At 52.1% G+C, this 15,210-nt stretch overlaps 1 protein-coding gene across 1 annotated transcript in view; it reads right to left on the bottom strand.

The window, feature by feature from the left end:
* Positions 1-287: 287 nt before the first annotated feature.
* Positions 288-15,210, bottom strand: part of LOC146869332 (FACT complex subunit SPT16-like) — a 251,328-nt gene continuing 236,405 nt past the window's right edge. The window contains exons 13-19 of the mRNA XM_085650597.1: positions 4,379-4,491; positions 4,086-4,161; positions 3,837-4,006; positions 3,073-3,202; positions 2,631-2,769; positions 1,803-1,880; positions 288-1,212 (exon numbers count right to left, since the gene is read on the bottom strand). Coding sequence (XP_085506723.1) covers positions 1,840-1,880; positions 2,631-2,769; positions 3,073-3,202; positions 3,837-4,006; positions 4,086-4,161; positions 4,379-4,491 — 669 coding nt within the window. The 3' untranslated portion in view covers positions 288-1,212; positions 1,803-1,839. The remainder of the gene's footprint in view (positions 1,213-1,802; positions 1,881-2,630; positions 2,770-3,072; positions 3,203-3,836; positions 4,007-4,085; positions 4,162-4,378; positions 4,492-15,210) is intronic.

Raw genomic sequence — 15,210 nt, 5'->3', positions numbered from 1 at the left:
AAAATTGAAAAAAGTAAACATACAACATTTTTTTTGTCTTTTTAGGTTTTCCAAAGTTCGTAAAGTCTGTTAATCACTGCTAAGAGAAAGACAAAAATAAATGTAAAGTCCAAGACCTTCCCCGACTACAAGAGAAACACCCAGACTACCCACTTTTACAAATAAAAACCCAATAGAGGTTCAAAACATACTTTCTGCTGGCCAAGACTATAGGTGGGGCACACAGCAGGGTGTGTATATGAAGGGAATATGAGAGCAGAGAAGGCAAAAAGAAAAGGCTACATATCTTGAAGTAAAATAAAATAAACTCAAGTTATTTATTTTCAAGAACTTATAATAGGAAAACGTGGACCTGCTGATAAATATCACAAGAAAGGAATATTTAACATTTTAAAAACATCTAAATCGGCAGGAAACCAAACTAGAGCTGTATGGGGAAGTTCACACCCTTCCCAGAGAATCACTTCATTAACTCAAGAAACTGAGACAGTAAGGTGGGGACCCACTCATACACAAACACAAGGCCTCCATGATGTAAGACCAATTGCTTCTAGTGCCCACAACAAAATCAGGGAGATACTGGATTTTAAGGCGTATGACAAACCAGGTGGAGGGAGGCGTAAGAAGATTTTTATACAAGTGTTGAGGCCAGATGAGGCTGAAACATATCCCCTTGAACCAGTAGAAAGAATGCGCACTCTTAACCTTTTTCCCAGTGATAAAAAGGTAATGTCCTGTGCACAAGGATAGTGTGCTTCCCTTCCTTCAACTGGTCCTGCCCCCAGTTAAGAGCTCAGGTCCATTCTGGAAAGTTCTTGGCAGGAAACAGCAGCTTAAACTAGGTTCTCCAGGAGCAGCATCTGTAGTTTAAGAACATCCCGAAATGAGAGGCGTGTTTGTAGGTGGGCTGGGTGTCAAGACAGGGTAGGCTGGCAGTTGTTGAAGGTAAGAAAGATTGGTCCATGAACACATTGTGAGAAGGATGAAAAATGCCACAAAACAAGTTCAGCAAAATGTCTTTCCATGTAAGATGTTTGTTTGAGAAGAGGGTGCACAGATATTGTGGTGCGCAAGAATGAGTAGGCAAAGAAAGGAGGAGACTTCACTTCTTCTTCTTGGCCGGTGGTACGCTGACAGGGCCTGAACTCTTCCTCTTCTTACTTTTCTGAGACATTTGCTCCTCTTCTTCCTCGTACCTGCTCTCGCGATCAGCTGATAAGCAAAGATGAAATGAGTCAATTCAAACTAAGACTGTACTCTATTGAGACTCACACACATTCTTCTGCCTCACCATAGGAAGCTCTCCACATATATGTGGAACACACAGCATTCCCTTGCTCTTTCCTATTCACATACATCTCCAGGATCCTTTCAGGATGACACTCTTAGTTTTATAGATGAATGGAATCAGCCAGACAGCACCTCAGAACCAATACAACCGACGCTGCAAAACAGCCTGTAGGACAAATGCTCAAACACTTCCAGTCTCACTTGATCTTTCGAGGTGCTCTATTAGTAAGTGCCCAACAAGTAGTATGGTGGTGTACTGGTGGTTCGTAAACCCCCACTCAGTGCTGTGAGCGTGAGCTAGTATGTTTGGGAGGGCAAGAGGGTGCAGAGATCCGTAGGATGATGCTCCACTGGGTGACAAATAACTTAATTACAGCTCTTTGGGAGAGAACGAGTGCAGTGAGAAATGATGCACCATGAACTGTGCTAGGTGAGGGAGTGGTGGGGTAAAAACGTTCCTGGGTGTGGAGCTGGAAGCCTTAAGACAGCCCACCATGTGGGTTAAAACTTACCTCTTCTGGCTTCCTCTTCCAGTTCATCCCAGTCTTTTCAGCTCTCTTCCTCACTGCCAATGGATTCTCCGCTGTAGACTGGAAAGATAGGAGGTCAAAGAATGATTCCCCATCACCAATACATTCAAATCATCCCAGTCAAGCAATGCTGCATTTCACCTACTAAACTGAAACTACACCCATCTAACGTAATCCACCATGCCCCCGCTCAAAGGACTGTCCCAGCCAAGCAATCCCATACCACAGCTTCCAAAAGTTCAAATTATCCAGACGGAAACGTGAATGCATGCCATGAGTGACAAACTCTTGCCCCCTGGACCTTCAGGGCAGTACCAAGTAAAAAGGCGGCATACTTCCCTGGAACCTCACTGTATTTACAGGCAGCAGGAATCGAACAGGAATGAGACTGGGCATTCAGACAAACCAACCAACCCTTCACTCTCCATCGGTTCAGTTCAGGTAGACAAAACACCACTCCTGTGTGTAGCGGTGTTATAGGAACATTGTGTCAGGGGAGATGAGGGCGGCGCGCCTCTGTTTGGGAGGGCAAATTATTAGATTAGTTCACTACAGTTGGGGGATAAACAGAATCCTATGTAGAGATGTCCGGAGGGAAAGTCTTTCACAATCACTGCCCACAACTTCAAGCACCAGCTGCCCAGAAGCTGCCTAGAGATAGACAGATCTCACACAAGGATGCAGCCACTATAAAGGAGCACCCTGCTTAAAGACAACTAAAACAACCTTGTATCTGCTGCTCAGAGAAACCTCTATTGGCAGGGCCTAGCCCCAACCATACAATTCAAGTGGTAAACAATGCACACATACCAGAGTCATCCTCTTCCTCATCTGAGTAATCCTCATCACTATCCTCCTCCTCTTCCTCATCATCATCAGTATCTTCCTCAGGCTTGAATGTCTTGTCTTCCAGCACAGATTCTGAGCCATCTCCCTCAGCATCACATCCCTGTAGATCAAAGCATATGTAAGTGAATCGTTGGACACAATACAATTGCAATGATCAACCATCTTCCACATTACCTGGCAGTGCAATTTGCAGCATTATCAAATCTGGAGGCTCAGGATTGGGTCTTTTCCTAAATCACAATTTTCTGCTACCCAGCATTCTGAACACATAGCTCAATTTCACTGTATGTACCACTCCCTTAACTTGCCTATGAGATCCACCCATCTTAATAAAAATTTCCTCCAGAAAGGGACAGAATCTGTTTCCTTCTCAGATAGTCAAGAGTTCCCCCACTTAACTCACCTCGCCCACTGGCTCCAGAAAATCCCAGCCACCCGTCTCAAAGAAGCCCTCTAGATCATCGATGATGGTCTTCATGATTCTGGTCCAGTTAAGGGAGTGCACCCCTTCGGTGTACTTCAGATCGCAGGAGCTACAAATCATGAAAACAGACATGGGGAATGTGTGTTAAACAGTCTCCAATCCAAGGAAATCAGAGTTGAAAACACTGGAGGATAGCAGAAACTCGGTTACGTGTATATAGACTCAGCTACAATGGCAAACTACACTGAAAAGTTTAACCGTGCAGAATCAATGTGGACATGGTTTCAAGACCCCTAAGTGAGGTCAACTCTTCAAGCCATTGCCAAACAGCTGCAGCACAGATCAGAGTGTGTCTATTCCAATGTAATATTTTAGGTCCATCCCACCTTACAATACCAACAAACGTTTATAGACAACACCAAGAGGCAAGGGGCTTACGTTTCTGCCCTTCATCCCAGTACACTTTGTGGGACCGTTATCCAGCCTGCAACATGTTCGAGCTATGGCATTACTATTAGACCAAGAGGACATTTGAAACTGCGTTTGACTCAAGAGTTTCTAGGCTGTCGAGGCCAAAATATTACTAACAGGTGGAATGATGACGAGCTCAATTTGCATATGCATGTTCTCCCCTTATCTTGTTCTAGCTTTCAGAAGCCCGATGGGGACTTGAGGCTCCATTGAAACAATGCTGATGAACTGGGCAACAAACACAGAGGAGAGGAAAAGGGACGAGCACTAACTTGAGCCATTCCTTGATGGGGTCGAGGGATGCAACAGGAATGGCATTGATCATGGTCACTTTCTTGCTGTAATTTTTGTAGACTATGACCATGTCGAAGTTCTTCAGGTGGGACTGAACTCGCTCAAAGTGCACAAGTTCCACCTCATCCAAGGTCACCACAAAAGGGGGCTGGGAAGAGAGAAAGAGACATATACAAGTAAGTACCTGCGCCACAGTATATAGAAAGCCCTTGAGCACCCTCACTCACCCATTCTGTGGTGTTAACAAGGGCGCTGCTTGTAGGCTGGAGAAGACATGTACTCCTGTAGGGGGCGCCGTTGAACCTAGCACAGTAAAAGAAGGATAAGAAGCCAAGCCAAGGAAGGTGGGTTAGGACTGTAAAATGTATTTCGTAATAGTCCAAATTTCAAACCTTCCGTTCAGCCTTGCAACATGGAACCCAAAATGCACATTTTTAAGCAACAGGAGTTTAAAATCTATGACAGTTCAAAAGTTCCAACACACTAGAGGGCACAGCGCAGGGTTTGTGGACATTCTTACCCCAGTTCTCTGAAAGGGATTTCAAATTCCAGGTCCTCTTTATTCAGCGATTCCACCTTTTCTATGAAGTTCTTAAAAGCTGTTTTCAATTTGTGTCTCATCTCCCTTTCTATCTGCATTTAATAAACAGGCATAAAAGGAAAGTTAGAACCCATCCTAAGACAAAAGTTCCCATACACCGAGCAATGTTAAGAGACTGCCAACCTGTTTACAGGACAGATAAATCTTCTGCCAGGGTGTATGAGAAATGGAGCCTACCCCAAACTTTTTTTTTTTTTTTTTTTACATACAACTTTTTATTGAGTTTAAAGGAGCACTCCTGTAGCGGTACACAGCTGGTTCGCCTACAACCACAGGGGCCGGCAGCTACCACATGCAAATAACAAAGGGCGAAGGCCCAACCAATCAAGAAGATATGCCACAACCCAGGTATAGCTGGAAGAACAGGTCTATCATGGTCAAGGTCCCTCGGCCCCAGATCTCCCCTCCCAGTGACATCTCCAGGGTATACCAGCAGAGACGAACAATCGCAGGGTTGTCGTAGGTCAGCAGCAGGCTCAGAGAATGGCTACATGCCCCGTTGTAGGATCGGCCTGTTGCAGGATATCGAGAGTGGAAACCCCTTAGAGCCTTCTATGCCTGGCATATAGTTACTGTAATTGCGCCGCCACCCCCGTCCCCTGAAGAGAGGCAACATCCAAACAAGTGATCTCCGGGCGGGAGTCCCACCCTTCCCACTTCTCTTCCAGCCGCGATGGGAGCGCAGTAGCTCTCAACAGGGGCCTATCCGGTAAGGGGCGGCTTAACCGCTATTAGACGAGTCACGCCTGCAAGAAGCCGGCCATAGGGCATTTCAGATTTGACAGCGATAGAGTGGTGCGCGAAGCCCCCGGGGCCATCCCTGAGACCAGGAGTGCCCACAATACAATCAACTAACCGGGGGAGAAACTGAGACAAAATGGGGAGATAGGGAGGATACCAGGGGGGGTGGGGGGGGGGGAACGTCCCAGGCGCGGGGAAAGCCAAAAGCGTCCGCTACATTACCCCTTAAACGGTGGGTACCACGGCGTACTGGCGTAGTAGAGGCGGAGTCTCCTCGCCAGTGGGCTGAAGGGCGGTGGCCGGCTCTCCCTGCCCACTACCCGACAACCCCCAATGACCTCCCGGATCCGCCGGGCATACAACATCGTCGAAGAACCTCAGGGCCCGCAGCCGTGGCGGCTTCATTCGGGCATGTTCCAACCGCCCCAGGTGGTCCACCAGGGGCGCCCAGAGTTTCCTAAATTGAGTATCTCGGAACTGAAGCCGGGCCGTGAGCAGCTCCACCGCCACCACATGCCACAGGCGAGCAAACCATACGTTTATGGAGGGCGTCTCCGCCTTTTTCCAATATAGTGCCACCGTCTGTTTGGCGGCGCATAGCATGTGGAGGCTAAGGTGCCGGTCACGCCCCGTCATGGCTCTCGTAGTCTCCGGCCGGAGGCCCAGGACCGCAACCAGCGGATCCGCAGGCAGGGGGTACACCAGGACCCATTTGATATGGCTGAGGATCTCTTTCCAGAAAGTAGCTATAAGGGGGCAGGTCCACCAGATGTGAATGAAGTCTCCCGGCGCCTGAGTACAGCGCCAGCAAAGGGAAGACGTTGCAGGGAACATCTTCTGAAGCCGAACCGGGGTGTAATACCATTGAGTCATCACCTTATAGGCCGACTCCTGCTGCGGAATGCTGCGCAGAATTTTAGGGATATCTCTCCACAGCCTCGCCCATTGAGAAGGGGCGACACCCGAGCCAGAGACAGACTGCCATTTCGATTGGTATAGATGCGGAACAGGCCGCTGCGCGTGTTGCAATACCCCGTAGATACGTGAGATCAGTCCCTTGTATGCGCCGAATGTGCGCGCTAGCTGTTCGAACGGTGTGAAAGGACGTACAGCTGCCTGTGTCAGGGAGGAGCCCTGGATCCAGTGGCGAAGCTGGATGTATTGAAATTTGTCATTCTCCGAGATCCCAAATTCTTGCTTGCATTGCGCAAAGGATTTAAAACTACCCCCTGTGAAGAGGTTCCCTATCGTTCTGCAGCCAGTCTCCGTCCAATTGGCAAAAAAAGGTGGACGACAGGCTGGCGGAAACTGCGGATTGTGCGCGATGGGGGTGTGAGGGGACGGAAAGGAAGTGAGTCACCTCCGAACCGCCACCTTGTCCCAGATCTCCAGGACTGTTCTGGTGGGGACAGCCATATACGCGCTGCGATGACGCGCCCCTTGAGGCAGCCAGGCATGATCCCACAGAGGGCGGCAGGTGACAGCCCGATCCATGTGGAACCACACCTTTTCACTCTCCCACGCCCCCCATTCCAAGACAAATCGGAGATGGGACGCCCAATAGTACTCAAGGAGATTCGGACACGCTAGGCCACCCCTGTCCCGGGGGAGCATCAAGATTGTGTTGGAAAAGCGCGGTTTCTTCCCACCCCAGATAAACGCCACTAGCTCCCGTTGGAGTCCCTGGATCTGGTGTTCCGGAATCGGTGTCGGCAGGGTTTGGAAGAGGGACAGGATCTTTGGCAAGATAGACATTTTCACCGTGTTGAGTCTGCCGAGCCAAGAGAGTGGCAAGGCTCTCCACGCGCGCAGGTCCGTCTGAACCGAACACTTATACTCTTGCCAATTGGCCTGCGTCCAGGTGGCCAGGTCCGGAGTCAGGTTGAGGCCGAGGTAACGCACCGAGTGGGTCGCCCACTGGTAGGGGGTGGAGGTCCGAAGCGCCAGCAGATCTCCATCCGGGATCGTGATATTGAGGGCCCATGATTTCGCATGGTTGATTTTGAGCCCGGACGCCTGTTCAAAGTCCTGGAGCAGCAAGTGGGTCGCCGGCAGGGAGCGCAGCGGGTCCGATAGGGTAAGGAGGAGGTCATCCGCGAAGAGGGCGATCTTATGCTCCACCCCCCGGAGGGAGATACCCCTTATGTCGGGGGACCGGCGTACCATGATGGCGAGGGGCTCCACCACAAGAGCGAACAGTAGTGGGGACAGGGGGCAGCCCTGTCGGGTACCTCTACAGATGGAGAAGGCCGGCGTGAGCTGACCGTTTACGCGCACCCTAGCTACCGGCGAAAGATAGGGAGCCATAATGCGCGCCACCATCTTCGGGCCCAGACCCACCCTCTGGAGCACCGCGCGGAGGAACAGCCAGTCCACCCAGTCGAACGCTTTCTCTGCGTCAAGCGAGAGCAGGCACGCCAGTATCCCCCAATGTTTGGCTTTCCCAACGATGTGCGCTATTCGGCGGACGTTGTCCCCTTGACGGTGCTGGATGAACCCCACCTGGTCCGGCTCGACAAGATTGGGCATGTGGAAACTAAGCCGTTTAGCCAAGAGTTTAGTATACAGCTTAAGATCTGTGTTTAGCAACGCGATGGGCCGATAAGAGGAGCAAAGGGTATGATCCTTCCCGGGTTTCGGGATGAGAGCTATTTCCGCCATTGCCATATCAGTCGACGGGCCAGTCAACTCGTCGAACGAGTTGAAGAGACGCAGAAGGTATGGTTGCAGTTGTGGCCAGAAGGCGCGATAGAAGGATACCGGTAGCCCATCTGGACCAGGCGCTTTCCCCAGCGGAAGATCACGCAGAGCGCCCGCCATTTCCTCTGAAGTGATGGGGACCTCAAGAAGTCCCGACTGGCGCTCACTTAGCGGTTCCCAGGCACAGGCCTCCATGGTAGAGGCTATCAATTCCGGCGCGGGGGGGTCAGCGGCATAGAGAGTTGCGTAGAAGTCGTGGAACATCTGGAGCTTAGTCGACTCCGAAGTGGCCCAGGATCCATCCGCCCTTTGCAGTTTCGCGATGTGGGCCTTGGCACCCACCTTGTCGCCCCCTGTATAGTACCGCTGCTTAAGTGCCAGTAAGGCCCGCTCCGCCTTGTTCGTTCTGTGGGCTCGAAGCTGGCCTCGAAGGATAGCCAAACTGCGCTTGTGTGCCATCAACGGGCGTTCGTGGTCCATTCTCTCAAGCAATCTGACCACCCGTTCGAGTTTGTGCTCGTAGAGGCGAACCCCGGATAGTAGCCTTGAAGGCGTCCCACAGGAGGGGGAGGGGGGTCCCCGGGAGATCATTTGAAGCAAAGTAGGCTAAAATAGCCTCCTGTATTTCCTCCTTGTCCACCGGGTCCCTGAGTACGTGTTCCGGGAACCTCCAGCGACACGAACGCGGGGGGCCATTGCTACGTTTGTGGAAACTCAGCTCCACGTGGGCGTGATCCGAGATGGATATGTTGGAGTGCGTCGCCTAAATAGTGTCTTTGAGCAGGGAGTGAGAGACAAGTATCAGGTCTATCCGGGAGTAAGAGCGGTGCGCATGTGAATAGTACGTGTAGTCGCGCAAGCCTGGGGAGTGGTAGCGCCAGACGTCTACTAAGTTGAGGGCGCTGAGGGAGCTCTTCACTGCCGCAGACATGGCCCCCACCCCGTGGAAGGCCCCCCCACAGCGATCCAGCTCCGCATCCCACACCAAGTTGAAGTCACCCCCAACTATGAGGTCCGTAGTGACCTGGTCTAGATGGTCCCTGATCAGCCTGCGTAAGAAAAGATCCTGACCCTGATTGGGAGCGTAGAGATTACATAAGGTGAGCATGCAATGACCCCTCTTGACCTCAACCTTCAAGAACCTACCCTCGCTGTCTCGAAGCACCTTAGACGCCCCCGGTTCAATTCCCGCCCAGCAGAGAATAGCCACCCCCGCCGTTTTAGTGGTCGCCGAGGCCCAGAACTGCCTATCGAGGGTGCGCCATGCGGGCCACATCTGCCTTAAGGAGGTGAGTCTCCTGGAGGAGAATTATGTCAGGGTTCTGAAGCAGAAGGTACCGCCACACTTGGCGACGCTTGTTGGGCGAGTTGAGCCCCTTCACATTGAGGGAAAGGACCTTCCAGCACGGCTCACTAGCCATAGTCCCAGGTCCCCCCAGCATGCATTGACCCTCCCACACCCGCACACGTCAGCACACCCCCCCCATCAGAAGGGCACCAAAGATGGGGAAGAAGAAGGAAAGGGAAAAACAAGGGAAAACCACATGAGTCCTGAACCGGCCAACATGGCCAACATGTCCTATTCCAGTCTAAGGAGTAGCCAGGCCGCGTGGCACAAGCTGTCCCAGAGATGTCACTCTCCCATGGATAGGCGTGGGGGTTTGTCATCGCTCAGCCAAGAAATCACAGCACCAAGAGCCCGCTCCGGGCCACCGCCTCTCCTGTAGGTACGCGAGGCATAGCAAGAGGCAGGTCCAATCGCATCGCCCCGGCGGGGCGCCAGAAGCAGGAAAAGTGGAGCCACCAAAGCAGCCACCGGCCCAGAAGATCGGGAGCACTCACAGGAAGAAAGAACGCCTGCAGCCCGGGGAGGCGACCACCCCAGGGGGTCTCACTCGGGGGCGGGATCTGAGAGCCCGTCAGTGGCGAGCCGCCCTCTAGAGATTTGATATGTTTGATAATGTCTTGCTTATCTCGTGACGATCTGCTGCCATCCGGAGAAGAAGGGTGCCGGGAATGGCGCACCGTGGACCACTGCGGCTTCAGAGGGGCCCCACGAGCCTTCGCAGAGCACCGCGTCGGGCTAGCTGACGGGGAGTCCGGGATCTGGAGTAGCTGGGCCGCCTCCCGGTAGGAGCGGATCACTCGGCGCTTGGACTCCCACTGAAATATGAGAGCGAAGGGGTGGCCCCACTGGTAGCGGATGTGGAGCTCCCGCAGTTTGTCCGTAACGGGCCGAAAGTCCCTGCGGCGCCGGAGGGTCGTGGAGGCCAGGTCCTGGAACAGCTGAACATGCATGCCTTTATACAGGATGTCAGGTTTGTCTCTGGCAGCTTTGAGGATCGCTTCCTTCTCTACAAAGAAGTGGACCCTTGTCAGGATGTCAGGGATGAGTCCAGGTCTCCCAGGTGGCCCCGAGACCCTGTGCGCCCGATCCAAGGCTGGCGGCGAAGCGGCATCATCCCCGCGAATCTCCTGGAGCAGATCCGCCACAAATGCCATTATATCGTCCCCTTCAGCCCCAATCGGAACACCCGTGATGCGAATGTTGTTGCGGCGCCCTCTATTTTCCAAATCCTCCTGTTTGATCTGGAGCTCAACGTGCTGTTCCTCCAGGGTCGCCAGTCGCTGCCAGAGGTGTTCCTGGTCCTCCGTGCGGGTGTCCAGGGTCTTCTCCATGTCGTCTACGCGATCTCCCAGGTCTCCCACCTCCTTCCGGAGATCCTTGACGCAGGCCTGGACTTCAGTGCGAAGGGACCCAATCTCCGTCTTGAGTTCCTGCATGAAAAGCGCCATGAATGACTGGGTGACCGGCTCCGCGGCGGCACCCCCTCCCGAAGAGGCCGCTCCTGACTTTTCCCATAGGTCAGCAACCGAGGCATCCTTGGAGGTCGCCGGGGGCTCCTTCCCGGACTTCGTGCGAGTCATGCTGCAATTCTGCCCGTGCTAGTCGTTTCCGGTGAGGCCAAGTCCCCGGGCAGGCTATGGCCGCTGAGCGCGCCGATATGAACCGGGGTCTAGACGCACCGGTCCGGCAACTTCTCTCCCTCAGGGACCCCTCCACGAGCCACCACCGCGCGCCCCTGAGTCGGCGGGGTCTCCGCAGTGCCCCGCGTCCGATCAGCCACAGGACCCCATAGGCCGCACTGATGTCCCAACTCCCAGTTCAGTCCAGACCAGGGCCCCACAGTGCTCCACAGTCTCCAGTCTTCTCGCCTGTGGGCGCAAGGCCCCTGCGCAAAACCCCCAGCTCAAGCAAGGTGATCAGAAGGTCAAGGGCCCGTAATCCCCCCCAAGGAACAACTCACTGCGCACAAGCTTGTGTCTCTGCGGGTCTCCGTCGCCGGGTCTCCTCGGGCCCCTGCCCCCGCGGAACAGCCCACGAGGGCCAGCGTGGTAGAGTAGTCAGCCGCAGGTCACTCCTCCGATCCCCAGTGCCGACCAATGGTCCCAACAAGGGCGTAGCAGGCCTCCAGTGACCCCCGGGGCCGCCCCGCGTTCAGCCGCAGGAGCCGCAGGTCGGAGTCCCAGAGCACTGTTCTCCACCAACTCGGGGTCCGAAGCAGGCTCTCAGCCAGCCCCCAGGCTCCAGCCGCCCACCTCAGGGCCACTATTCACCCCCCCGAGGGGCTCCCAGGGCCGCCACACCGCCGGAACCAGGCTGTCTCAGGGGGTCAGGGGGTCAGGGGCGCCGTGCCTCTCCCGGTTCTCCACTCCGTCCTGCCCCGCACCGCCGACCACCGGGGGCAAAGCAAGCAAGGCAACCGACCTCCAGGTAAGGCCCCAGAGGCCCCAACAGTCACCGGCAGTCCAGCGGGGTCCCCAGCGATCCAGGCCCGCCCCTCCGCCGAGTTCTCTTCAGGGGCCTACCCTGCCGCCCAGCCTCAGCCGCTCCTGTCGTAGCAAATGGCGGCCAGGCTCTCCTCCACAGCGCCCAGTTGCTCCGGTGAAGCAGCGCCGTCTGTGTCCCACAGCCCGGGTCTCCTCACGGGCCTCGGGCCCCGCCTCACCTCTGCATTCGCCGTCGTCGTGGGCCCAGCTGTCGCGCCACTGTCCGCCGCCTCTCCGATCCGCGCCCTCAGCAGTCCGGCAGGCGGGAAGGCCAGGCCGGGGGAAGATGGCGGCCACCACTCCGCAACTCCGTCTGCAGGGACCCCAGGACCGATGCCCCAGTCAGTCCGGGGCCCGTGACACCACAGGGCAGCTCCGAGGCAATGGGGGTCCACCCCGACGTACTCCGCCTGATCCACCGGGCTTCCGCTCTCGCCCCCGCCTTAGATATCAGGCGCTGGTTGCCGTGAGCGGGCAGCAGGCGAAATGCAAAATGGCGGGCGGGACAGCGATCTCCGTCACCCCGCCGTCACAGAGCCCCGAGCCCTCCGCCGTCTCTGATCACTTCTCAGCCCCTCGTCAGGTGCCCCTTGTCTTCAGCCGCACTCAGGCGTTGATTCGGACCCGATCGCTGCAGGAGAACCGCTTTAAAAATGCAGATGACCCCAGCGGCGGCCCGGAGCTGAAGCAGCGCACGTCTCACGCCATTGCCCGGCGAGACCACGCCCCTACCCCAAACTTTTAACTACTTCAGAAGAATGGTAAGGTTGGTAGCAAGTGAGATACATTGAAAACAATCATGCCTCAGAACTATGAAGCGGGTACGAAAGGGGAAAGAAAACTTCAGTTATTACCTTGGCTTAGTACTGTACTTTTAATAATAAAATTTCGGTTAGGTTTTTTTAGACAATTAATCAAGAGGTTACTGGGATGCATTAGCATGCAATACCCAGAACCCAACAATGAATCACTTCATAGTTCCAACCACTTATTTCTTGGGGGGTGGGATAAACACTGGGTAGAAATACATAGTTGTCTGAAGGAAGTAGAGAAGGCTGGGTCTCTTCTGAATCTACAATAAGGATAAGTTACTTACCTGTAACCCTAGTTCTCTTCCAGGGAAATACTCAAAGTATTAAGCACTAAAATGTCCCACCCATGAGCAGGGACACCCGGAGCACGCAAATACAATAAAAAAAAAAAAAGAATATATATATATATATATATTTAAAACCTATTAAAAGACGTAGTACTCTAAAAACACACACACACACATATATATATATATATATATATATTTATATATTATCTACTGGCGGTCGCCAGTAGATAGTTATAGTTAGGACCCTCTTACCATAGGAAATCCGCAACATTCTATTTTGAATAACTTTGGCGCCGGTCAACGAATCCTCGCAAAAGTTTCAAAATAGGTGGGGCGTTGAGCTCCGCTCCTACCCTGAAAGTCTCGGGGGGATTCGTCAAGCGGGGGCTGAGATAAAAGGGGGGTCCCAAAACGCGTTTTTCCCATGCATTTTTCCATAGGACCTTTAGACAGAGCTACAGCCCGAACGGCTGAACAGAATTTAATGAAATTTGGCAGAGAGGTAGTCCTCAGGTCAAGGAAGTGCCTTTTGTAGGTTTGGTGTAAATCTGTTCAGTAGATTCTGAGAAAATAGCCTTTAAATCAATATATATATCTGAGCCAGCTTACGGTGCGCTTACGGTGCGCTTACCGTACGCGTACGGTGACGTGCGCGAGCGCGATTCTGATTGGCCGTTAGATCTTAGTAAACATTCGAATCGGTCGAAACCAGGAAGCGGCGGCCGCCATTTTCTCTCTCGCACTCTGACAGGGGGTTGAAAAACAAAGTGCAAAAACATGTAAAGGGGCTGTTTAGACAGCTCCCAAGCACCTAGCCATGTCGAGGGAGTCCCCAACGATCCCCCAAGTGAAAAAAGGCAATTTTAATTTTTTCGATAATAAATAATAATAAAAAAAAAAATATCCACATTCTCCCCACCCCGTGTGCAAATGGTGCCCGAAGGGCACCATTTGAGCATCGCTTATTACAGCAGAACAAAACATATATTTTACCTGTCACAACGATGCTCATCATATGTCCTCCATGTGCGCACGTAGCGCGAAGCGCATCGTGCGTTCATGGCCCATCTAGCGTAACGTCGGTGCGCAAAGCGCACCGCGTGCTCACTGTGCGCGCACGGTGCGCGAAGCGCGCACGGTGCGCGCACGGAACGAACTGCGTTAAGTGGGCGCGCAAGCCACAAATGGCGTAAAGTAACTTAGCATTTAAAAAACCGTACAAATTCACTGAAAAAACCATAGGTTTCACACACGTTATAGTTAGGAATTAGCATTTAAAAAACCTTGCAAATTCACTGAAAAAACCATAGGTTTCACACATGTTATAGTTAGCTGGACATTTTACTGATAAAAAACCAATGAAATTCCCCCGTTATAGTTACTGTAGGCAACTATAACTCACGCAACCGTAATCCTCTGCTGATGACATATGTGTCTTTATGAAAAACAAATATTTGTAATATATGTATAGCTAAAATTTAATGGAAGAAGACATGGGCAAATAAGTGTCTAAATACAGTATTAGCATCAGCAGAGGATTACGGTTGCGTGAGTTATAGTTGCCTACAGTAACTATAACGGGGGAATTTCATTGGTTTTTTATCAGTAAAATGTCCAGCTAACTATAACATGTGTGAAACCTATGGTTTTTTCAGTGAATATATATATATATATATATATACACACACACACACGCACACATATACATACAGGCGAAACACGTCTTTCAATGCGGGGTCGTGGGAGACCTGAAGCTCAATAAATAAGACTTATTCTCACCTACTTCGTGTACGTTCCTCCTCTTGCTGGGAGTTGGATTGTTTTATATATATATATATATATATACACACACACACACACACACACACACACACATATATATATATACACACACACATATACACACATACACGCTTAGGTAATAAAGGCTAAAAAAAACCTAAATTACAGACTTTCATTTAAAATGAACCGGTCACATTGAACATTTCTGGAATACAGAAAATGAAATTTTAAAGTGCAAAACATGGCCTTTATTTGAAGGGAAAAAGGCAAGGGAATGAAAGGCATTGTTAGCCAATATGGCTGTATTGAAAACCGCAAAAGAGAAGAACGTATAGTTTCTTACCTGTCGGTGTAGTTTTGCAGCTTGAAGACTTTCTGGATTCACTTTGCTGTGCATTATTCCGCCATCTAGTGGTTGGATACGGAACTGTTGTATGTTTTTTTTTTCGTGGCCCAGGTGCGCGTCGACATACCACCATTTGGTGTCCTTCGTGACGTCGCAGTGCTTCCTCCAGAAGCTCCCACCTTTGGTCGCCATCTTCGTATTTTTTTTTCCCTTCTTTAGGTCTCGCCTGACCCAGCGCATGCCCTGGTC

The sequence above is a fragment of the Triturus cristatus genome, chromosome 1_1 (genome assembly GCF_964204655.1).
Source record: "Triturus cristatus chromosome 1_1, aTriCri1.1, whole genome shotgun sequence".
In the NCBI taxonomy this organism is placed as follows: domain Eukaryota; kingdom Metazoa; phylum Chordata; class Amphibia; order Caudata; family Salamandridae; genus Triturus; species Triturus cristatus.
This window is presented reverse-complemented; position numbering and strand designations above follow the sequence as displayed.